Source organism: Periplaneta americana, chromosome 12 (assembly GCF_040183065.1).
Source record: "Periplaneta americana isolate PAMFEO1 chromosome 12, P.americana_PAMFEO1_priV1, whole genome shotgun sequence".
In the NCBI taxonomy this organism is placed as follows: Eukaryota; Metazoa; Arthropoda; class Insecta; order Blattodea; family Blattidae; genus Periplaneta; species Periplaneta americana.
In genome coordinates this window covers 161,624,413-161,650,011 of record NC_091128.1, presented here as the reverse complement: position 1 = coordinate 161,650,011, position 25,599 = coordinate 161,624,413, and the positions used below count along the sequence as shown (strand labels likewise).

The 25,599-nt window shown below is 34.4% G+C and overlaps 1 protein-coding gene across 2 annotated transcripts in view; it reads left to right on the top strand.

Annotated features, from left to right (window-relative positions):
• LOC138711087 (uncharacterized) overlaps positions 1 to 25,530 on the top strand; it is a 45,823-nt gene extending 20,293 nt beyond the window's left edge. Inside the window, exons 11-23 of one of the 2 annotated variants that reach the window (XM_069842404.1) lie at positions 849 to 961; positions 2,344 to 2,503; positions 3,884 to 4,634; positions 5,650 to 9,710; positions 10,146 to 10,419; positions 14,418 to 14,530; positions 14,600 to 14,976; positions 15,703 to 15,940; positions 17,133 to 17,297; positions 18,255 to 18,386; positions 18,560 to 18,672; positions 21,686 to 21,837; positions 24,340 to 25,530. In XM_069842404.1, the coding sequence (XP_069698505.1) occupies positions 849 to 961; positions 2,344 to 2,503; positions 3,884 to 4,634; positions 5,650 to 9,710; positions 10,146 to 10,419; positions 14,418 to 14,530; positions 14,600 to 14,976; positions 15,703 to 15,940; positions 17,133 to 17,297; positions 18,255 to 18,386; positions 18,560 to 18,672; positions 21,686 to 21,837; positions 24,340 to 24,377 (6,687 nt within the window). In that variant the 3' untranslated portion in view covers positions 24,378 to 25,530. Of the gene's footprint in view, positions 1 to 848; positions 962 to 2,343; positions 2,504 to 3,883; positions 4,635 to 5,649; positions 9,711 to 10,145; positions 10,420 to 14,417; positions 14,531 to 14,599; positions 14,977 to 15,702; positions 15,941 to 17,132; positions 17,298 to 18,254; positions 18,387 to 18,559; positions 18,673 to 21,685; positions 21,838 to 24,339 lie in introns of those variants that run through there. The other variant, XM_069842405.1, reaches the window with a different exon arrangement.
• The last annotated feature ends 69 nt before the right edge of the window (positions 25,531 to 25,599 follow it).

Genomic DNA, 25,599 nt, shown 5'->3' with positions numbered 1-25,599 from the left:
CGTATCTCCGAGCATTTAAAATACGATTATATAAGTGTAAAAAAGAAATAAATTAAGAATAGATAATCGAAATAAATATATGAAGAGCACAGGAGAAAAACAATCCAAGTCACAATTCTCGCAAGGGTGATGTCATCTTTAAATTCAGTATATTACTGCAAAATTTATTTCTTTTCCTAATGAAAAAATAGGAAAGAATTACTGTATCCATGGTGATAATTCTCTTTTACCAGTTTTGATATGAAAAAACACTAAAGTTTGCAGTAATATACTGAATTAGATGATATTACCCTTACGAGAATTGTGACTTTGATTGTTTTTCCCCTATACTCTTCATATTAACATGGAAAGTATAGGAATTTTGCTGGGTCCTCAGAAAAAGGTATAAGTGTGAAACATATAAAAGAAATTTTAATGAATTTTAAATACTATTATAGTCACAATCATGCCATGGTATGGAAGAAAAATTTCACAACCTCGAGCGGGAATCGAACCTGCGACTTCCTGTTCTCCGGTCAGGCTTACTGTAATAGTTGTAAATAGACCATCACAAGCATTGGCATGGGGTGCACAACATTTCATAGAAATGCATATTGGTACCAAGTTGTAGTTTAGTGTTTGAAGAGTAGACTTTAACACATCCTGGTTATAGGCACAGACAGTTCACTTTTCCAGATTTTTTTATTTTATTCAGTTTCACTTTTTCTTCTTAATGTGTCTTTGATTAAATGGTGTATCAGTATGCAGAATGAAGCTGATGCACCCAAGGAAACTGCATCAAATGCAGTATTTCTGTCGTTTCCACCATCTTATTCTTTGTTTATCGTCTTATTTTTTCTTTATTGCAGACTGATGGCAATGCTCTGGTTGACATTCTTCATATCTGTCGTGGATGCCTCAATGAACTCGGTCGTGAGTTGCTGGGAGTACATGCACAGCTGCAGCAAACGAAACAGGAATTGTGAGTGTTAGAGGTTTGCCAGCTACTCAGTATTATACGAGAGTCGGTCAGAAAGTAATGCCTCCTATTTCTTTCTCTCTTTAAATAAGTTGGTAATGTGAAAAATTTTAATTTGACGCTATTCCTCAAACCTTCTTCTACAGTCCACTGCAGTAACAGCTTCTTAATTCAACAGATGGCAGCACTGCATCAGTTAGAAAATGGCTGACGTCGACATAGTATAAAACAGCGTGCTGTGATAGAATTCCTGAGTGTGGAAGTGAAATGTCCATTCGCATTCATAAAAGCTTGAAAGAGGTTTATGGAGTTGCAACAGTGGATGTCAGCACTGTTAGACGATGGATTCGTCACTGTACAGAAGCTAAAGGGGAAATTCCTTTGGCTGATGAAAAGTGAAGCCGCTGGCCAGTGACTGCAATGACTCCACATAACATCCAGCAATTTGACGAGATCATTCAACCATTTAAATATCACGTAATTTTTCTGCTTCCAAGCACCATAGAGCACTGAAACTTGCTCAACATATAAATAAGAGATTGCTGATTCATTTTTTTCCTACAAAAAAAAGAAAAAATAAAAAAAGAAAAAAGAAAAGAAAATGCGATTTTTGACTGAAAATGACCAACATTTCACTTGTCTCCCCCCCACCTCCCAGACGAGATTTGGTAGCAATGAGTGTTATATTACATAATAATTTTTGCTCGGGACGAGGAGAAAAGGTAGTAATAAGCGTGAAAGCATTAAAAGTGAGAACGTTATAAGCTGGATATTTTAACATATCCCTTATGGGGTGGGTCAAGGGACTGGGAAAAATTAGTGTTAAAGGAGGAAAGCGTTATATTGAGCAGGTTTTACTGTATTAAGCACCAGAACAGGTAGTACTATGTCAAATTATCTTTTTATAGATAGAGGACAAAATGGCATAAATACTTGCAGCACTTATTCTGCAATAACACGGAACTTTACTATCATTTCTTGCAGTTTTTATTTTATTGGGTTATTTTACGACGCTGTATCAACATCTAGGTTATTTAGCGTCTGAATGAAATGAAGGTGATAATGCCGGTGAAATGAGTCCAGGGGTCCAACACCGAAAGTTACCCAGCATTTGCTCATATTGGGTTGTGGGAAAACCCCGGAAAAAAACCTCAACCAGGTAACTTGCCCCGACTGGGATTCGAACCCGGGACACCTGGTTTCGCGGCCAGACGCGCTGACTGTTACTCCACAGGTGTGGACTTCTTGCAGTTGAATAGGCTATTCACCAAATAGTCGTAGTTAAGAATAGTTACAGTACACACAATTTCTTATTTAATATTAATCTACATAAAAACATAAACATAATATTGTCGTCTTTAATTTGATTCTGTTGTTTTTCATAGACTGGTCACAGTAGAAAAAAAGACCAAGATATCTAACGTACTGGCAGATTCCAAGAGACTGGGTGAGGATATGAGTGTCTTGTTGGACCAAATTGTAGCGGAAAAAGAACAGGTCTGCAGTCAAGTGCACGACCTCACTGTTGAAAACCTGAAATTAAAGGTAATTTATTACATGGAAGTGTTGAAACAATAGATAATGAAGTCATAGAAGTAATTTATTTATCTTAGCTTACAATGTGTTCTCTCTGTTGAATTTATGTCATCCATTGAGTCCCAGTGAACGTTACGAATATTTTTATCAGCTGACCAGGAGTAGATTCGTCCCTGCCAACCACCACTGTTTGCACCTGCGAACTCATGGTGCTTCGCCAAATTAAAACTTATGTACTTATTAATAAATGTAATACGTTTTCAAAATTGGGCATCGCTGTTTTATGACGAACCACTAAAGATGCCTATTCGATTATTCTCATAAGTTCGTCTCCCTTATCTGCAGGGCTGGTTTAGCTTATTTCATCACTCCTGACTGATGTTTGTGAGCTTTCACGCATCATTTCTTATTATTGTATACTTGCCAATAGAGAGAGATCACCATATGAAAGCTGCATGGTTGGTGAATCTCCCTCCCAAGAAATTAGCTATGTCAGTCTGTAGTAAAAGCATGCAGTGTGTCAGCTAAAAATATGTGCAGTTTATTATGTTGTGTTGTGTTTTGCAGTGGTTTTTTATGTAGTGAACTGAGGTATACACATTTTGAAAACATATACTATAATATATTATAATACGTCTGTGTGGTTGTATTTGTATACAAACTCAAATGTAACACCTGCAACAACTTCTACATAGGACAGGCAGGCAGATCATTTCAAACACGTTACAAAGAAAACATCACAGCCATAACAAAATTACAAAACACTTCCACATATGCAGAATACATCACAAATGCTAACCACATCTACAGAGGCATGGAAATTCTACACATCTAACCAAAAAGCCAGAAACTAAACACACTAGAACAATACGAAATATACAGATACACAATAAACACATCCAAACGAAATTCTCGACACACAACTCTTTGACTCCACATTACACTAAACAAACACACCCCCACAGGAAACAAAACAAAAGGCGCCAAGACGAGCAACAACCAGTTCTGAAGAAGGCCAATAACAGGCCGAAACATGTTAACCAGATACAGTAAAAATTTAACATGAGAAAGACATATAATACATATTCCTAAGAAATATTCTTGGCTAACAGGGTGCAAGACAAATAAGTTATATATTGTTTTACCTATACTGTTTGGGAGTGAAAATGAGTGGTCATCATCTTCTTGTGGGGTCTGTTTCGCAACAAATTTTTATAGGAAAGCTGATAAACATCTGCTCTAACACAAGATACAAAGTAAGCAAATTTTTTTCAGTTTACCCAATATTTACACCTTAGCTTCACCATAAGTTGGTATAGCCATGTATTCAGTGCTCGTACTAGTGTCATTTGAATTCACACTCACATTTACTAATTCAACGTGTTTCAGGGAGACCTATCTAGAATTACCGAAAACCAAGCATCTCTGCTAGATGAAGTATCGAAGCTGCGTCAGGAGAAGGATGAATTACATGGTTCAAATTCAAAGAACGAACTTGAGTTGCAGCTGAAACAGATTACATTGGAAAATGAAGAGTTACGTCTCCAATTGAACACTGCTGAAAAACTGAAAGTTGAAACAGAAAATGAGAAAAACAACATGATGATAAAAATGAAACATCTCGAGTCGAAAGCCAGTGATCTCGAAATTCATAATGCAGAACTCTACAAGGAAATAGAGATGATGTATTGTCAGAATTTTGGATCAACGATAGAAAATGCATCTGCAACTGCTGATCTGGAGAAAAAATGTTATAAAGAAGCCTTAGAGAAAAGCTACCTGTCGAAGCAACTTAATGCATTTCAGATGGAGAATGCTGCATTGTTAGAGTCGCAGCAGGGCTTTGTTACACAGGTCCAATTACTTCAAGCAGATTTAGGTCTGATAAGTCAGGAAAATGCTGCATTGAAGAACCAAATCACAAACAATGAAAGCAAGATCGACGACCTTGAAAAAGATAAAATTAATATACAGCAAGAGAGTTTCGGAATGGAGCAAGTGGCTCAAGTTTATCAGCAGATCAAGGCCAAGGTATTATCACTGGAATCTGCCCTTGCAGAGGTCCAGGAGGAGAGGCACAAGTTGGAGCAGGATGTGGAAAAGCATTCACAAACAATAAAGAAGCAGCAGGAAGACTCAGGTACCTACAACATATTGTCAGAATCGCTAAGTCAATATACTGTATTTGTGGTGCTTTGGTTGGATAAATTGTGTGTAAAATATGTTATAATACTCAATTTTTATAACCCCCCCCCCACCGAGAGGCTATTTTTAAAAATGCCTTTCCCCTTCCAATGCCAAAACCGCATACACAACAATGAAATGGACTTTTAACTAAAATTAAATATTAAGCTCATTAAGATATGTAGATACATCGTTTTTCTCTTTTAATGCTTCTACAATTTTTTATTCTATTTTAATGAATGTTAGTGTGGTCAGATGTTCAAAGCTAGTTAGTTGTTCTGTATTGCCCTTCTTTGCAACGTAAATCAGCATTTGTGAGTTTTTAAACTACTGTATACATAATTCTGCAATAGTACCGTATGTTGCATTGCAATTTTCTTTCGTTTGTAATGCTTATTTAATATTCTTATATTAAAATTGTGAAATTTGCTGCTATTAGCAGAGAGAACTGGTTGTTAAAAATTATAGCACCACTGGCTGAAGCATTTGGTAAATATTTGGGTTGCCTTCTTAGTGAAGCACTTTCCAACTCCTGAGCTCAATGTATCACATAGTAATATTGACTCAGCGTCAAATGACTGTAAATAGTCTCTTAAAATAGTTCATAGTAATCAACATTTTTACTTCTAATGAAAAGTTTCACTGGTGTTGGAGTTTCAAGGAATAGCTTTACTTTCCATTGCTTCATTAGCTACAAAAATGTATTATTATTATTATTATTATTATTATTATTATTATTATTATTATTATCATTATCATTATCATTATTATTATTTACTTAAATAAAGCGACATATGATTATGGCCTTTTATTCAAAGGACTGGTCTCTTATAGCCGGTACTGTAAGAGACGCCATGGATCTGCAAAGTGCACAGGGACCCTGACTACATACAGTCTTTACCTCATTATCAAATCAATCAGTCAAGTGACGTGAATCTGTATAGCCAATGTGTTTCTGTTATGTGTTTCAGAGGAGAAGGCTGCAGCAATATTGACACTGGAAGAGGAGAAGCATTGTCTCTATGAGGAGAAGGAGCAGATACAGAAGTCACTGGAAAATGAAAAATATCGAAACAACATTCTTCAGGAAGAGAACGCTGAACTGAAAGAGTCTGTGACTGCCTCAGAAAGAGAGCTAGAAATTTCTCACCAGCAGCTGTCAAATATGTCCCATGATTTATCGACTCAGATGTGTCGTTGTGAAGTTCTGGAGAGTGCAAGAAAACGAGACATAGAACTGGAAGAGCAATTAAAGCTGTTACAACAAAAGCACAGTGCAGTAGAGAAAGATCTGCAAGAAACACGACAGCGTGAATTGGATCTGCAAAAGAGACTGGAATTGGCCCAACAGAAAATGTTGAACGAAATTAAAAACTCTCAACATAAGCAAGTGGAACTGGAGAAAGAATTACTGTCGTCTCAGCGAGATTTGAAGCAAATGGAAAAATGCAAATGCAAAATTTTAGACCTTGAGAATGAACTAAATCAGGCTCAGCAACAGCAGAAAGCAGCAGAAATATCCAAAACACGAGAAATGGAACTTGAAAAAGAATTGAAACTCACTCACCAGAAGCTGACACAAATAGAAGAATGTAAATGCAAAATTGAACATTTGCAAAACCAATTAAATTCGATCCAACAAGAGTCAAATGAATTTGAGGCTTATGATAATAAAGAAAGAAACACGAAAAATGAGCTTGAACAAACTCGGGAGGGGGTTGAAGAATTAGGTAGGTGTAAATGTAGAGTACTGCAGTTTGAAAGACAGTTGCATTTAATTCAGGAACAGCTCAAAGAACTGGAGTCCTCCAAACACAAACAGGAGGAACTAGAAAATAAATTACAATTGACTCAAGAGAAGCTGAAAGAGTTTGAAAGCTGCAAATGTAAAGTATTGCACTTAGAAAATGATATTCAGCTGACAAAGCAGCAGCTTGTGAAAGCAGAAGACTCTCACGAGAAAATGTTGAAACTGAAGGAAGAACTTCAATTAGCAAAGTTACAGATATCTGAAATGGAAAAAGATAGGTACAGTATGATTCAAACACAAAAGGAATTTGAAAATACTCAGGAACAACTAAAAATATTGAAAACTCGAGAGATAGAATTAGAGAAGCAACTAGAATTAGCCCAATTGCAGCTTGAAGAATTAAATGATTGTAAAAGGAAAATGTCAGAACTGACAAAGGAAGTAGAAAAAGCTCAAGAGCAGTGCAGAGATCTGCAACTTAGGGAAATTGAATTAAAAAGAGACTTACAACTAGCAAAGCAGAAATACAAAAATATTGATGCAAACAAAGGTGAAACTTCGGGATTTGCGGTAAAACAAGATGACTCTCCAAAACAGCTACAAGAAAATGCGGACACTTCTGAACAGGAAAGTGGAAAGGTGAAGAAAATAAAATTAAAAGAACAACTTAGGGATTTCGAGAAATATAAACATAACACACAAGAGTTAGAGGCAGAATTGGATTTAAATCGAAAAGAACTGCAAGAAGGATGCAGATGCAAGATATTACAGCTAGAAAAAGAACGAGAGTCTAGCAATGAACGTCTCAAAAAACTGGATAAATACAAATTTAAAGTATTGGAGCTGGAGATAGAATTGAGTTCAAAACAGCAGCAAGCCAAAGAATTTAAACAATGTAAATGTAAAATATTAGAGTTGGAGAAAGAGTTATGCTCAAAGAATGAACAACTTGAAGAACTGAAGAAAGAAGTAGACTCAAATGGTGAAAAACTTAAAGAAATGGAGAAATATAAATGTAAAATATTAGAGCTGGAGGGAGAATTAGACTCGAATAAAGAACAACACAAAGAACTTGAGAAATGTAAATATAAAATATTAGAATTGGAGAGGGAACTAGACTCAAATTATGAGCAACTTAAAGAACTGGAGAAATATAAATGTAAAATATTTGAGCTCGAGGGAGAACTAGACTCGAGTAAAGAACAACTTAAAGAAATGGAAAAACTTCAATATAAAATATTAGAACAAGAGAAAGAATTAGACTCGAATAAGGAACAAATCAAAGAACTGGAGGAATGTAAATATAAAATATTAGAACTGGAGAGGGAGCTAGACTCAAATCATGAACAACTAGAGAAATGTGAATGTAGAATATCAGAACTGGAGAAAGAATTACTCTCGAATAATGAACAGCTTCAAGAAATGGAGAAATGTAAATGTAAAATACTACAATTGGAGAAGGAACTAGACTCAAATTATGAACAACTTAAAGAACTGGAGAAATGTAAATGTAAAATATTTGAGCTGGAGGTAGAACTAGACTCAAGTAAAGAACAACTTGAAGAAATGGAAAAACTTCAATATAAAATATTAGAACAAGAGAAAGAATTAGACTCGAATAAGGAACAAATCAAAGAACTGGAGGAATGTAAATATAAAATATTAGAACTGGAGAGGGAGCTAGACTCGAATCATGAACAACTAGAGAAATGTGAATGTAGAATATCAGAACTGGAGAAAGAATTAGACTCGAATAATGAACAACTTAAAGAAATGAGTAAATATAAATGTAAAATATTTGAGTTGGAGAGGGAACTAGACTCAAATTATGAACAACTTAAAGAATTGGAGAAATACAGATGTAAAACATTAGAACTGGAGAAAGAATTAGAATCGAATAATGAACAGCTTCAAGAAATGGAGAAATGTAGGTGTAAAATACTAGAGCTGGAGAGGAAACTGGACTCAAATTATGAACAACTTAAAGAACTGGAAAAGTGTAGATATAAAATATTAGAGTTGGAGGAAAGACTAGACTCAAATTATGAACAACTTAAAGAATTGGAGAAATGTAATTATAAAATATTAGAGCTAGAGGGAGAACTAGACTCGAGTAAAGAACAACTTGAAAAATTTCAATATAAAATATTAGAACTAGAGAAAGAATTAGACTGGAATAAGGAACAAATCAAAGAACTGGAGGAATGTAAATATAAAATATTAGAACTGGAGGGAGAACTTAACTCGTGTAATGAACAACTTGAAGAAATGGAAAAATGTAAATGTAAGATATTAGAATTGGAGAAAGAATTAGACTCGAATAAAGAACAACTCAGAGAACTGGAGGAATGTAAATATAAAATATTAGAGCTAGAGGGAGAAGTAGATTCGACTAATGAACAACTTAAAGAAATGGGTAAATGTAAATGTAAAATATTTGAGTTGGAGAGGGAACTAGACTCACGTTATGAACAACTTAAAGAATTGGAGAAATGCAGATGTAAAATATTACAACTAGAGAAGGAATTAGGCTCAAATAATGAACAGCTTCAAGAAATGGAGAAATGTAAATGTAAAATATTAGCTTTGGAGAGGGAACTAGACTCAAATTATGAACAACTCAAAGAACTTGAGAAATGTAGATGTAAAATATTAGAACTGGAGAGAAAGATAGACTCAAATTATGAACAACTTAAGGAACTGGAGAAATGTAGATGTAAAATTCTAGAGCTGGAGGGGAAACTGGACTCAAATTATGAACAACTTAAAGAACTGAAGGAATGTAAATGTAAGATACTAGAGCTGGAGAGAGAACTAGACTCAAATCTTGAACACATTGTAGAGCTGGAAAGATGCAAGTGCAAAATATCAGATTTGCAGAACGAGTTAGACTCAAATCAAGAGCTGGAGGAATGCAAATGTAAAATATTATATCTGGAAAACGAACTGGACATAAGACAGCAGCAATTGAAAGATATGAAATTTTCTCAGGAACAAGACAGAGCAATGGCAGAACAGCAGCTCAGTGACCTGACTCTGTTTCGTCAGAAAATATCACAGCTGGAGAAACAACTGGAACTAGCCCAGCAACAGCTGCAAGAATATCAGCAGCGTCTAGCCAATATGAATCAGACCCTGGAAAACTACAACAACGAAATAAACCAACAGCAGAGGGATCTAGAATCGGCACATCATGCCCTTGAGGAGGCGTTGTGTAGGTGTGACAAACTTCAAAATCAGCTTGTTCAAACTAACCAGACGTCAGCAGAGTTGGAGAAACAGGTGCAGTATACGTTCATTTATACATTTCACACTTTTACGTCACATGAGATGAAACTTTTTAAATGTTTTTATATGATTACACTAATTTTATACGATATCTCCATTTATTCTTTATGAAGATCAATCTAATGGTCGACCTGGTTGGCAAGTTGATATAGCGCTGGCCTTCTATGCCCAAGGTTGCGGGTTCGATCCCGGGCCAGGTGTGCTTAAATGCGACAGGCTCAAGTCAGTAGATTTACTGGCATTTAAAAGAACTCCTGCGGGACAAAATTTCAGCACATCCGGCGACGCTGATATAACCTCTGCAGTTGCGAGCGTCGTTAAATAAAACATAATATTTAACATTCTATCTAATGTAAACTTGTCAAGACACAAATATCAGACGCATGTCAGAGTGACTTAAGTAATATTCCTGTGTGTTCAATGTTAAAGTTGCAGGGATTACAAGATAATCAGAATGTTGAAGCTATGGCATTAGAGCTCGAGTTCGCAAAGAAAAAATTAGTTGAATATCAAGAACACATCACTGCTATGGACAAGAGCTTTGGCGAGCATCTAAGCCAGATTAAGCAGAATGACAAGCAAGAGTTCCAGCAGCTGCAGGAGGAAATAGAACTGCTGCGACATGAGAACAAACTACTGCAGAACGAACTGAACTCCAGCATAAAATATGATAATTGCGAACACTGCAGTAAACTCGCTACAGGTAATTTCCGCCCTCCTACCAAAGTGTCCATCTGCTATTCAGGCCAGATAAACTGCAAACTGTTTGCAGATAGATGTTAGATTATATAGAAGTTCACAAATCTGGCGTGATGACGTCTCATCCGTAGACTTCGAAGGTTCGGCTGCTGAGCCGTTCAGGTGTGTGATGTTAGAGTATATGGATTGTAAGAAATGTTTTGTTTTTAAGCACACCGGTCTGAAGGAGTAGTGAAGGACAGTCTAATACTCCGACCTAAGCAAAGAAAACGGGAAAAATCATTTCGAAGTACAGTAGAACTTGGTTATAACGACATCCAAGGGACCTTAAAAATTATGTTGTTATAAACGAGTGTCGTAGTAACCGAGATTCACATTATCAATCTAGTGAGGTGGAAAATGAAAAATAACAAAATTAATTAGACTTATTTTAGATTTATGTATTGACTTTTAAGCCTACAATGAACATAATAAAATACACGTAGACCTACAATTATAAATACAGTATTCTGTATTAAAACAGTTTGTTCAGTACTCACCAAACTACTTTACTTTGAAGTGAAGTAATCAGTCATTTATACTGTTGTCTTCTACTTGCCCAATACACGCTTTCTAGGGCTCAATTACGTTATATGTTCATAATTTCAGTTGCAATTTCACTGCTCCCTTTCCTAGCTTCATAGAACATGTTCATAATTCTAATGACTTCTAAAGTGTCACTCACTTCTTTTAGTGGCCATACTGCGTTAAAATGCGTGCACTTAGTGAAAACTTCCTGTCGAAACTGATCTAATACCGCATGAATTCGGGCAGGTTACAATGGGGTGGGGAATCCGCCTGCATTCCAGAGGTCTATGACAGAAGGAGACTGTAAAGAATTTGTCAGGGTCAGATTTCAACAAAATATTTCTTAAAATACTTTGGTTCTTAGAAAATCTTATTCCAAACTGAGGTTGAAAATGACGTTATATGCGAGGTAGACGCATATGTGTTTGCCATATTAAGCAAGGTAGGAAAGCATATGTCTTATGGGGAATTAGTTGGGACCACAGAATATTTGACGTTATAGGCGAGGTGTCGCACAAAACGAGGTCGTTATAACCAAGTTCTACTGTACGTGCAAAGCATGAAGTTTATAAAGACTACAGTGTAGGCCTACTGTTTACAGAATTATTTCATTCACTACATCATTTCTTCATAAATATTTTACCAATTTCTACATATTTACACATTTGTACATATGCCTACTTACACATATTTCAATAGTACATTTGACACTACTGGGTGTTCATTTCAAAGTGTGTCATGACGTCACTGTTGTTGGGTCACCAATTTGAAGCGAGTTTCAGCTTATATGTTAGAGAAGTTGCCTATTATTTAAGGCGTTCTCCAATCTGAACTTGAGAACGTGTATGGTATAACTTGAACGTCGTAGCAACAGATGGCGGTCTGTATGGTCTGTGTGCTACCATAACCTCTTTCGAACTGTGTTTTGCGCCGGCAAGTCGTACGCAGGGTATTTGTTATCATCGATTGTGTACGGTAACATTCCACAACACAAATGAAATGCTCCGTGTCCATGTTGACCGTCGAAGTTAATGTCAACAAATACGTAAGTAATCGTCTTAACCCTCTCCCCATATCCCGACAGTATGTATTTCCAAACAGTTGACATTCCTGCCACTACCGGCGTTACCGTACGTATCGGTAAGTACTCTTCAGAATGAACGCCGTACTTGCTAGGCAACTTCTTTGCCTCATAGGTTATACACCTCTGCGGAAGTGTAGGAAGATTGAATTCTCTAGGCTCATCGGCTAGCCACATGACGGCATACAGCGAGCCATGACACACTTTGAACTGAACACCCAGTACAAATGAATGAATTAAACTGGGTCTCTTAGCTGTGCTGAAGTGCAATCACGGATGTTAGGTGGAGATCAGAACATTGTTTAGCACAGGGTGGCGTACATTTTGAACACTTACTATGAAGAGTGTATGTACATGAACAACATACAGCATTTCTCAGAAGATACCATTTTTGTTGCTTTGTGAGTAAACAATAAAAGTTAGAAAAAAAAAGTTTCAGTAAAAGTTATTTCTTTTTAGAAGTAGTTTCCAATGGTACCTTCAATGACCCACGTTCTCATTTGAAATTTCTAAGTTGACCACAGGTACACCTACTTCCGGTTTGTTACGGAAAATGGTACTACAACCAATCGATTCTTTACATAGATTTTGGTTATCAAAATTTTTTTATGAACAACCAGTATTATATAATTTTCGAGAAAAAAGGCTGATACGGGTGGTCTGAAACACCTGGTATAATGAATATCTGTTTACCATGATGAAACGATATGTTCTCCATCTCAGCTAAGCAAATACTGCCAGAGGCCAATTTACAGATAAACTGTTTTATTTATAGATGTCGTAGTGTTGATATGAATGGGGATAGTCTTAACTAGCTGTGTCAGCATACTTATCATCTTAGCCTCCCACCAGTTACACAACTGGTCAGTCATCACGGTCATGATGGCGAAGACGTACTGTATTTTATTTTTTAAATTTTTTTGTCCATAAAAGAGCAAAAAAAATATAGGACTTGTCAAAGAATGAAAGAAAACAATGAATTAAAACATAAAATAATAATTAAAACAGATAAAATTACAATTACTTGCACCAATCTAAACCTGCACGTAGGGACAGAGGGTTGTTAAAATTCTTTTGATATAGCTTTTAATAAAACACCTTAAAACATTCATATTTTTAATTTTATCAGGCAAACCATTTACATATTGTTAAGCCATAAACAATTAATAATAATAATAATAATAATAATAATGTTGCGGCTGTATGTGCTATTCTGGGCAGATCCATGGACAGTAACCGTTGTCATCACTGCTTCAACGAGATAGAAACCCTTCCTCACATTCTTGGATCTTGCCTGCATGGTGAGACATTACGCAATGCCAGGCATCACAAAATCAGATCCGTAATCGCTCAAGCTCTTCACGACAAGGGATATGCCACCTGTGAAGAAATCCATGATCTATCGGAAACAGGAAGCTGTCGGCAGGTTGATATATTAGCCTTTAACAACACAACAGGCTATATAATAGATCCTACTATATGCTTCGAATTGAATACAACTCAACCAGAAGATGTCAACAATGAGAAGAATCAAATTTATGGTCCAACTGTTCCTTATTATTTACATATGTATAAGTTACAAACCATTGAAATTATTGGGTTATTAGTGGGTGCTAGAGGCACTATTACAAAAAAATTTATTAATTTCTGCAAAGAATTCAATCTTGAATCCTCTTTGACCAAGACTGTTTCTTTGAAGCTCTAAAATATTAAATCTATCTTCTGAGAAATCACATAAAGTAAATTAATAACACAATAATAATAATTATATTTCTCACGAAAACATTTTCATAAAATTGTACGTATTTACTAATACTTGTATATTTGGTATACTTTGTCCTTCAGGGCAACTCCTATTTTAGGGGAAGTTTGTTTACATACAACAACAACAACAATAATAATAATAATAATAATAATAATAATAATAATAATAATAATAATGGCGGCTGGGTAGCTCAGTTGGTAGAGCAGCTGGCTACGGACTGGAAGGTCTGGGGTTCGATCCCGAGTGGTGACGGGATTTTTCTCGTTGCCAAACTTTCAGAACGGCCCCGAGGTTCACTCAACCTCCTATAAAATTGAGTACCGGATCTTTCCCAGGGGTAAAAGGCGGTCAGAGCGTGGTGCTGACCACACCACCTCATTCTAGTGCCGAGGTCATGGAAAGCATGGGGCTCTACTTCCATGTCCCCCAAGTGCCTTCATGGCATGTGACGGGAGATACAGTACCTTTACCTTTTATAATAATAATAATAATAATAATAATAATAATAATAATAATAAAATAATAAGATCAAAATGAAGGGAAGTAAAATACGTAAAATTCGTAACAAATTTGTGCTTATGTATTTCAGAATATAAAGAGCGTTATGAATCAGAGGCAGAACGATTCAATGCCTTGGATGTCTATGCGCACAGCTTAGAGGTGAAGTTGGAAAATTGTGAGCAACAGTTAGCAACTGCCAAGGTTAGTAGAGTTACTTCTTGAATAGAAGGGCAATGTGTTTCTGTTCTCATGAGTTTGTTTCTGCCCTAGGACAACGAAAAGCTGCAACAGGACATTGAGAAAGAAAGATGTGATAACGAGAAATTGCAGACTGAACTCGAGAACAGCAAAAATATCAACAAAAAATTACAGTTGGATTTAGAAAGTTGTGCAGATGAAAATGAAAAACTAAACAAGAAACTAGACGAGTCCATATGCTTTTGTGAGAGATTGAAACGTGACGTAGAGAAGTATAACTGTGATAATGAGAAATTACAGCGAACCATAAGTGAGTGCAAATGTAACAATGCAAAGCTGCAACAAGATCTGGAGTATTGTAGATGCGACAGTGAAAATCTCAGACGCGAATTCGAAAGCTGTAAGACCAATCTGAATAAAGCAGAACAAGATCTGTCAGCAAAATACAAGTAAGTGATTATTCATTCCGATTATTATACAGGGTGTTAAAAAAGTATCCAATATTTTAGAATGTGCTAGTCTGCATCAAAACAAGAAAATAATGTATAATAAACATGGATCCTACAACACATACTTTCTGAGATCTGAACACTTCTTCATAGGAGGTGCTTAATCTGACGTCCATTCATGGCAATGCATTAATTAATTTTATTCTACATGATACGAATTTTGTTGAAATGCACACTAATGTATATGCAGTATTAATAATTTTATTAACATTTTCCATTGCAATAGCTTCACCAGTAAAATTTGCTTTGAAATCTAAATTTATAAAAGCTTTCCTATGTATCAACATATCGTATTTACCAATATTGTGTATTTAAATAAATAACTTGACTTCAGAATTAGGTTATATCTCTGTTACAACTAACTTTAATATCGTCAAATGCATATCAAAATGAAATAAATTAACGTTAATATATTATAATCTCTTCAATAAATGTTTTGTTGCATTCTGTGCCATGATTTAATTGTATAAACTTAAATACTTTTTCTCTTTGGAGGGCTCGTGTATGACTTTACAACATGCTTCAAGCTGATTCTGTGGGATGATTGTGTTTATCTGATTCACGTGAAATTTTTCTCATATATAATTACGAAGAAATGAACATGTTCTTGCTAGCGAGATTATTATTTAACATAAATGCATGTATGTTTTCTTTGTGTGATGTCAGACAGCAAAATAAACTGCTACAAGACTTGAAGGAGCTTAAGCAGGAGAAATTGCAGTTGGAACAGGAAGTAATTGAGATGAAGAAGGCAAGTGAGATGTTGGATCACGATAACAAGGAATTGGCGAACAAATTGTTGCAGTCTGCTCGCTTCTTGATCAAAGAAAAGAACCTACGTGAAACTTCTGAAAGCAAAGTGCAAGATCTCAAAGTCAAAGTAGTGCAACTCGAGGCTGATAATGTAAGAGAGTTTACCATAATATCATGCTTTTGTATGGTTTAAGTAATATTGTATTTCATGTAGCAAAGAAAACTAATACTTCTAATGGCAGTTCAGGCTGGTTCACAATAAACCGGGAACAGAAATGACAACGAGAATGGAAATAATGTTAAAGTAAATGTATTTAAATGTGAGCATTCACAATAGTTAATTGTGAATTCTTACATTTAAATACCGGTACATTTATTTTAACAATATTTCCATTGTCGTCGTTTCCGTTCCTGGTTTATTGTGGACCAGCATTAACTGTTTATTCTGGAAAAAGATTACTCTGCTGACTCTCATATTTTCTCATTATACTAATCATAAAGGGAAAGCATTATGGTGCTCAGAAAGAAAATCTATTTTGAGATTTTTAAGGCAGTGCATTATGAAAAAAAAGCAATATTTATTTAAATATCTGTAAACAAACACATTAAACACTGTTATGGAGACAATATGTCCTATTCATTTGATAATAAGAAACTAGGAGCAGCATTTTTTTATAGATCTATAGAAAGCCTTTGATACCTTAAATCACAAAATATTAATAGAGAAACTTGATTCAGTAGGCATTGGAGATTGACCATTAGACTGGTTAAAAAGCTGCTTACAGTATGGGACACAGTATACTGTAATGAACATACTAGTGATATAGTGCAACATGGTGTACCTTAAGTATCAGTTGTCGGGCCTCTATCATTTTTATATTGATAGTATCGAATAACTTACACTTAATGGTAAGATTGTTTTATGATATTTCTGTATTCTGTGTGGGTACAAGTAGATGACATGTTAAGAAAATGAAATTTGATCTAAATTTGATTCTGATATGGTTAATGGAAAATAAATAAATTAATGCAAAATATATATATATATTAATCTCAATTTCGGAAAATGTTATATTTGGATCATCGTGCTAACCACATGTTACTCCCGTTCTGGTTGAATTTTCGTTCATCTGTGCTGAGGAATGTGGTTGTAAAGCTGATTGGTCGGCAATGGTCCTTCATGGGCTGTCGCGCTTCGGATTTGTTTAGTTGTCTCATGAGTCATGCCTTATTGATGTCACTTATGAGGTTCCAACTAGTCTTTGTACTGATGAGTAAACATCCATTACTCCCTTATCTATGTGTAATACTGAAGTTATTGACTGAAATGCATTTTTGTATAGAATACTAAGAGCTTAAAAATAAAAGCCTTGGCAAAGGAGATAGAAGAGATGACGGACAAGATGGCACAAGTGGAAGAATGGGTCAAGAACAACAAGTGCAATGTGATTGAATTGCAAGAGCAGAAGAAGTTGCTCCAGCATCAGTGTGAATGCCTGAAAAAAGATGTAAGTACAATAATTAAGTATGAAAGTCCTGATAATACAGAGTGACTCGTAAGTAATGCCACTAATTTCAGGGGGTTATTCTTTGAGATATTTCAAACAAAAATGTTTAATAAAATTTTGCTCGTTTTTGCTTTCTTTTTGAGATAAAAAAATTGTTTTATATGAAACATTAATACTTAGCATGTTTTGAGAAAGCCTTTTATTGAATTCCCAATATGTTCAGTCAATAAGAGAGCAGTGTAGGCTATTATGATAATAAATTATTGAAAGAATTTTAGTTTTGTCCTTTCAATGTGCAGAAATTTGATCCGAATAAATGTAATATTGTAAAATTCCTTTGCAGAACGAAAAGTTACATTTGTTCGGATCAAATTTCTGCATTATTATCCGATAATGATGAATTGTGAAATACAACAATTTTTAAAAAGAAAATAAATAGGTCTTTATTTGAAATCAGAAATACGCAATAACAATTTAACAATTTGAATACTTTTATAACCTCTGTGATCTTCGATTTCCATCCCAAGCCCTGTTTAGGTACGATGACTTCTTCTGGAGACATTATTTATGTACGATATTTAATTCACATATTTTTTAAATTGAAAAACAACTTCCTGAATTTACATTGCCATTGAAGACAAGGTAAAAAAAAACAACGGTTTCAATAAAAGGAAAGAAAAAGAGACCATAATTAAATCTGTAAATGAGATTGATGTTAAATAATTAAGTTTTTTGTGCGAAAGATTTTTCATAAAGTAAAGAGGTAATGTCTCAAAATTCTAATTGAACCCCATAAAGCCATAATCATTATTTCACCGATGTTCCTCATGGGCAAATGAGTTGAATAAGATTGTTGTGCTTTAATTTGTGAAATAAATAGTGCATGTACTATACATAACTTTATGCAGAAATGCATCTCATTAATACAATCTATACAACTATTTTAATATCTTCCAGCAAAAGTTGTTGAAACAAAAGCTGGTTGCTACTCGAGACTGTGCTAGAAAACATGAGAACCAGTTGAAGAACGAAATAGCAGCAAAAGAGGGGTTACTCAGTGCATCTGCGCAGCAGATTGAAGTACTTCAGGTCAGTACTGCATCTTGAGGAAATAATGCTTTACATTTTCTTTTCCCTTGAATATAAATTTAGGCTCCAGATTGAAAATATTGCCTTAACAGGAACAGAGAACACAACAATACTTGAGGGAAGATAAAGAGACGGAAGTAATATAAAAAGTCTGATTGTTGTGTTGTGTACAGGAACGACTCAAACGCTTGAGATACGAACTTGCTGAGGCTCGAGAGAAGATGCTGTATCAGCAGTGCTCTCAGGGACAGCTTGCAAAACAGATCACGGAATTGCAGATTGAAAAGTACGTACTACTTTAACTGTGGTATAGAAGGCGATTCAGGGCTTTGCACCAAACTCTGAGGGATGATAGGTCTCAAGTTTATTGTTTATTGTTAATAAAATAACATTGACAGAAATACAATCTTAGTTCTTCCCTGAAAGAGTAAAAAACTCGTGCTCAGGGAGATATCTAAACACAAAAATAAACACAAAGATAATTTTTTGACACAAACTGGGTCAAGAAAAAAAAATTTACAGGAATAAATTAAATTTAAAAATACAATTTCAATTTTAACAATTTAAGTCATACAAATACATATACATATTAAATCAATATATATTCTTTAAAAATTAAATTCCTAACGCTATTTTTGAAATTCCTGATACTAAAATTTTCCAAATTTGGGTATTTATCAATTATTTTATTGTATAACCTTGGACCAAAGTAGGTACCATGACTCAGAGCTGTGCTTGTGAAACTTTTTTCCTCTAGTCGTATAAAATCGGATCTTTTAGTTCCATATTTATGATGATACAATTTGAATTTATTACGGTTTTTATGTATGAAGATTAATAAGGCAATATAATAAATCTGTTTAATTTTCAAAACATTAAAATCAGTAAACAAAAGCTCAGATGAGTAATCAATTGGTTTATTAAGGCATATTTTAATGATTCTTTTCTGAATAAGTATTGGTGGAGTGAGATTAGAATTACAAACATTTCCCCACCCTAAAATTCCATACTGGAGAATGGATTGAAATAAAGCTAAATAAATGAGACGTAAAATATTAATTGGTAAATATGACCGAAGTATAACAAAGATATAAATTGTTTTACGTAATCTATTGCATAAATATGTAATATATTTGTTCCATCGTAAGTGTTGGTCGATCGTAATGCCTAAATACTTAACTTCTGAAGATTCGTTTAATATGGGACATTCACAATTTTGAGAAGAACAATCTGAATGATGAATTTTGAGCCTAAAGGACCATTTTTGTCAGACAATCTATAGCCATTACTTTCCATTGTAGATAGACGCTCTATCCAGCTTTGTTATTTTATTATTTGTGATTCTATTTTCATTTCTGTCCCCATGTCTTCAGTCTTTATCCTATTCAATCTTATACAGCCTTTCAAACTTCCTAAATATTTCATCTCAGCCGTTTATATTTTTCTTCGTGGTTTTATGTTGAAATCACTACTCATGGGTTGCTAATCCTTCTTTTAACATGAGTCTGTGATTGCGTCACTTATCTTTTTTTTTTCGCATTTTGTAAGATGTCATTGTATATAAATCTAATTAAAGAAATAGCCAAGCATGAAATCTGTCAAATATAAATCGGGGATACCTTTATCTTTTTGCCTTTTTTACCACTCGGCCTCAGAGAAGTGTATCTGCACCCTCTGTGGGCACAGCTGCGGTCAGTACCACATACCGGTACTCACCTGCCCAGCAAGGACAAACACACTAACGTGCTATGTAAAAGAAGACAACTTTTGAATAAAATGTAATAATGTACACATTGTGTTTAATAAATCTTATTAGGCCTATAAATAAATAAATAAATCATCATCATCATCAATAGCTATCAGGGTTTAGGCCATTTGGTCTGTTCCGTCTCAGGTGAAAAGCTGGTCTCTCCATCGCTTCTTCGGGCGTCCACGATCTCGGTATCCAAGGGGTCTGTAATTTAATAATCTCCTGGGTAGTCTATCATTTGGCATCCGTAGAACATGCTCATGCCAGTTGCTCCGATACTTGTGGATTGTCTCTGTAATGGCTGCGATGTTTAGTTCTTGTCGGATGTCTTCATTATATTTATGGTCATAGAGAGTGTAGCCTGCTAGCGGTCTTAGTAATCTCATCTCAGCTGCTTCTATTCTTTTCAGTTGACAAGTTTCAAAATTGTGTCTTGCCGGACCTTCTTAAAATAAATAAATAAATAAGTAAATTAATTAACAAAACAAATAAATAAATTAATGAATTAAATAAATTAATAAAATAAATAAATGAAATAAATAAGTTAAATAAATACAATAAATAGTTAAATAAATAAATGAGTAAATAAATACAAAAATAAAAAGTAAACGAATAAATAAATTAAATAATATAATAAAATAAATATATAAATAAATCTGATGTGCGACAGCCCGTGAAGGATCCTGGCCGACCAGCCGGCTCCTGACCTCACGTCCATATACCTCAGCAGAGGTGAACGATCATCCAACCAGAACGGATGTATCATATTGTGTTTAGCATGACGATCTCCCCAGCTGTTATAGCTGTCTTGTGGAACTGGATTTCACTATCTCATTATCATTGTCTCCTCAAATTCATCACGATGCTAGGTGGGTACCGTTCCATACACTGCAGTGTACTGGTCGAAATTTCATGAGAAAATTCCTTCCCATGAGGACTTGAACCAACACTCATTCCCTAACGCATCCTAGGCATGATGCCTTAGATCAGGCACGGGACTGTCAGATACAGACTGTATTATTCATTTAGACTCCTTGGTGTTATGGATTTGTTCTTTTTGTGTAATGATCAATATATTTGTGACTCGAAAAATTTCGCTTAAGTAATAATTTTCTAAAAATTTCTAAAAGAAATAAATAAATTTGCATTTTTATATTATAATATAGTAAATAAAAAAAATTAAATGACGTCAAGGGAAGGTTTGAACTGAAGAGACTACCTGAATACAACTGTTGACTTGTTTAACGGAATGTTGTATCAGTAGAGTGAAATAAATTTCCCTATAGCTTAACAATGAGAACTGATTTTTCTTTCGGCTCTCATAATGGAAGATAATCTTAGTAAGATAAAAAACTCATATATCGAGAGCCAGTCGAACTTTTCACCAAGAGGAAAGGAAAGAAGCTTTTTCTGAGAGACAAGCAGTTCCACTTTCTTGGTTGAGGAATTTTCCCTATAAATTTGTTTTTATAACCCAAAGAATAAAGAATAATGCTAGTGGACAAGAATAGGAAATTATTAATTAGAGTATTTACTTATTTATTTACAGACGTAATCTAGATCTTATGTTGAAGAAGATCAGAACCAACTTTAAGAATGAGGCCGAATTCCAAAAGTGTGCACAAAGCGAATCTTCACATTATCTTGATGAGCAATTTCTAAGGACGATTAATTTGACGTCGTCACCAGATCGGATTGTAGGTGAGGTATATTTATGGTAGTTCCACAAAAGTGAAGGAAGTTACTCAGTGTCTTGTTTGTTTTGCATAGGACACCTGACTCAGGCCGTTCATAAATTGTTTTAGGCATCACACACAACACGACTAGGGATGGACACACCCAGTCAATACTTTTAGTCGTTGAAATTCTTTAACTCACACCATTTGTATTTTAGTTCTAATAACCATTGAAAATAGTTAAAATAATAAATAAACAGATAAACTGGTTGATATGTTCATTCATACGATGTGTTTGAGTAAAGAAACAGCGTGAATATCAGGACCCTTTCCATTCCATCTCATAAGAAAAAAAAAACACACACGGGGGGGGGGGGGGGGTATTCTTTGAGATGTTTCAAACAAACAAAAATTTAATATACTTTTACTCGTTTTTGCTTTCTTTTCGAGATAAAAATTGTTTTATATGAAACATTTTATAGTCATTGATTTAATTCCCAATATTCTCAGTCAATTTAAGAGACAAGTGTATTATGATAATAAACTATTGAAAAGAATTTTAGTTTTGTCCTTCAAATGTGCAGAAATTTTGTTCCAAACAATGTAACTTTTCATTCTGCAAAGGAATTTTACAATGTTACATTTCATAACATTCTCATAATGATGTCAGTGGACATTATACCGACCCCTGATTCAGCCTGCAAAACCATTAATATTCTCCCACATGTTTCGACTGCTGTTTGCGTTGCATAAACAAAAATGAACGGCTTAAGTCAGACATCCTGTACAGTAATTTGAACTTACAGTATGTCACTAATGAGAAACGTGATATTTTAATGAGTTACTAAGTTTTAAGGTTTCAAGGGTGGATTACAAAACACGTAGGTTATACAGCCCAAGTGCTTTTTAATCCACGCACAAGTCAAGCTCACTAACGTCTAAGCTACTTCGGTGGCCTTCTCTGTTGTTAAAGTGGATGAATTTATACAGTTGAACCTACATACAATGAAAACCTGTATAATGATAAATTGAGTTCCAATGATAAATTATATCATCCCAACGTATTTCCTATATTTGAAATATGTTGTTTTTTAATGCCAGGCATTTAACAATGAAGTCATTTGACCTCTTGAACTTCAGTATTTTTCAAAGATATTGTCATGATCAGTCACTGAAGCACATATTTTGAGGTGTTCCGAATCCATTTCTTGGTTTGAGTTGCACAATGGGCAGTTAGGGGACTGATCTATTCCAATTCTATGCAGGTGTTTGGCCAAACAATCATGGCCTGTTGCCAATCTAAATGCAGCTACAGATGATTTGCGTGGTAAATCGGGAATTAACTGTGGATTATGATTATGATGTGGAGAGTTCCATTTTTTTCCCTTGAGATTGTGTTATTAAATTTTGTTTGTTGAAATATGTGTGATCCATCATTACAACGATAGTAAAATTTTGGAGAAATCGCAATGCAACAATAAAATCATAATATATTTTTTAATTTACTAATTAATATTTAACTTTCCATTTGGTATCGCTCTCTTAAAGATGTTTTCAATTATTTCGTCTATCCTCTTTCATACTTTTGTTTAACGATCTTGGCATTTTGTGCAAGGAGTGTGTTACAACAGAACTTGCTTCAAGGGTGCGTGACCTTCAACAGGATTTGACTTTATGGTTCCTGCAACAGGCGCCTTTGACATTCTTATATTGTTAATGACAGCAGGTATAACACGAAAACAAATCAGTTAGGATACTAAATTAACTCATTTTGTGATTCAGATAGGGGATTAAAGCAGATTGAAGTGGCTAACAAGTATGGGTTTGTGCAGTCAACACAACTTTCATACAGAAATGCAAGGAAATAGAGGACAGTGTCGCAAGTGGTAAAATTGATCCTGAACGCAAATATTTAGAAATTGCGACAGCAGAAGACATTGACATTGGTATCTTGAAATGGTTTAATTTTTCTAGGTTTCCCTCAACCCATTAAGAGCAAATGCTGGGTAACTTTCGGCGCTGGACCCTGGAATCATTTCGCTGGCATTATCACCTTCATCTCACTCAGATGCTAGATAACCATAGCAGTTGATAAAGCATCGTAAAATAACACACTAAAAAAATCTCTTAGATACCACTAGACCATCTGATTGTGCTCGAACCAATAAGAAACATGTTCGTTGCTGAAAGCCTCAAAACCAAAAGACAGAGTACAATTTTATTAGGCCTACTTATTAAAAAAAAAAAACATGACTGTTAAATGAATGTGCACTTCAAGTAGTGTAATCAATGATGAGTAAATGTTATTTCACAGTATGTAATGTTTTATACATATTTCTACTATATTCTCTTTCAGAACATGAATTTGAGCAAAATTACATGCCTCAATACAACAGTAACCCTGATACAATACAATACAATACAATACAATTTTTCTAGTCCCCAGGAAATTGTTGTATTGAGGTTCGACTGTATATGCGTTTTGTAACAACTGAAAAAATTGTATTCTCTTATGTCTGTGTTGCAGATGCACATGATCTTGATCACAAGCAAGATACTCCATAAAAGGAAGTTTCACAAATATAAAGGAATGTGTGCTTTGGATTTTATTAATGGCGTAAATGCTATTTTTTTGGTTAAATTATTTTTGCAAATGAACGAAACACAACCAGGTTTGGATAAAATATATTATTTATTCTTTAACATAAGTTTTATTATGTTGTGAAAAATAGAATCATTCCATGTAAATGTGAGCATAACCTGGAAGAATTAAATTATACAAATGTAAATTCTATAGATGCGTGCATGTGTGTGTTTTTTAAGGATACTCTGAGGTGAAATTTTGTCAGTTTTGTTTAAAAATTTCGATTTTTCGTTTTTAGCATTAAAAAATTGCACATGGTTCACTCACAAAACCTCTCCACAAATTTTCATGCAGATAGGCCCCTTCAATAAGTTGTTTCGGCGGACATTTAATTAAAAGGTTGTATGTTCCAGGTGGCTTTAATTTTTAAACTCAATTTTCTCCATTTACATTTCTCTTACATATTGCTTTACTAAAAATGCTACCCTTCCTCCAAATGTTGTACTATGTGCATGACTTTTTATTTATTTTTTTTTTTTTTTTGTAGATCTTCTTGAAGGTGTGCTTAACAAACCTTGCTATCAGGATTTTCCTTAAATCTCTATTTTTTTTTTTTTTATATAGGGAAATACTATTTTTATGCTAGACGTCACAATTCTTACCTGTTGGACTATATAAAATATTTTTTCGTAGCTCTTGAAGAATAATCTGAAAAAAAGTAAATAAGTCATGTTTAAGGGAGTTTAGAAGGTATGTGGAGCAAATTTCAAGAAAAAAATTTTGAAATTTTTAGAACCAGTGATTTTTTTCAAAATACAATGTAAATTTACAAAAAATATTGGCCATCACTGTTGTAGAAGATACAGAGTATTTGCAAACTCTTGGATCAAAATAATATAGATGATAGAGGAGTCTAAATTGAGTATTTTGAGATAGGGAATCAATGGTCGAAAATATCTATTTTTGGCACCACAAGATCAAGATCAATTTAATGGGATTCCAATTTAGATTTTAAGAAAATAAAAAAGTGGAAATTATTACATGAATTGCTGCTTTATTCTTCATTGTATTTGACCAACATATTACTGTTTTAATTATTCGTCATCCAGAGATGAGCCAAAAGCATATTCTAGTTCGTAGCAATAAATTATATTGTATGTAAAAAAAAAAATGCTGGAATACTTGCATTGACCCACAGTGAAA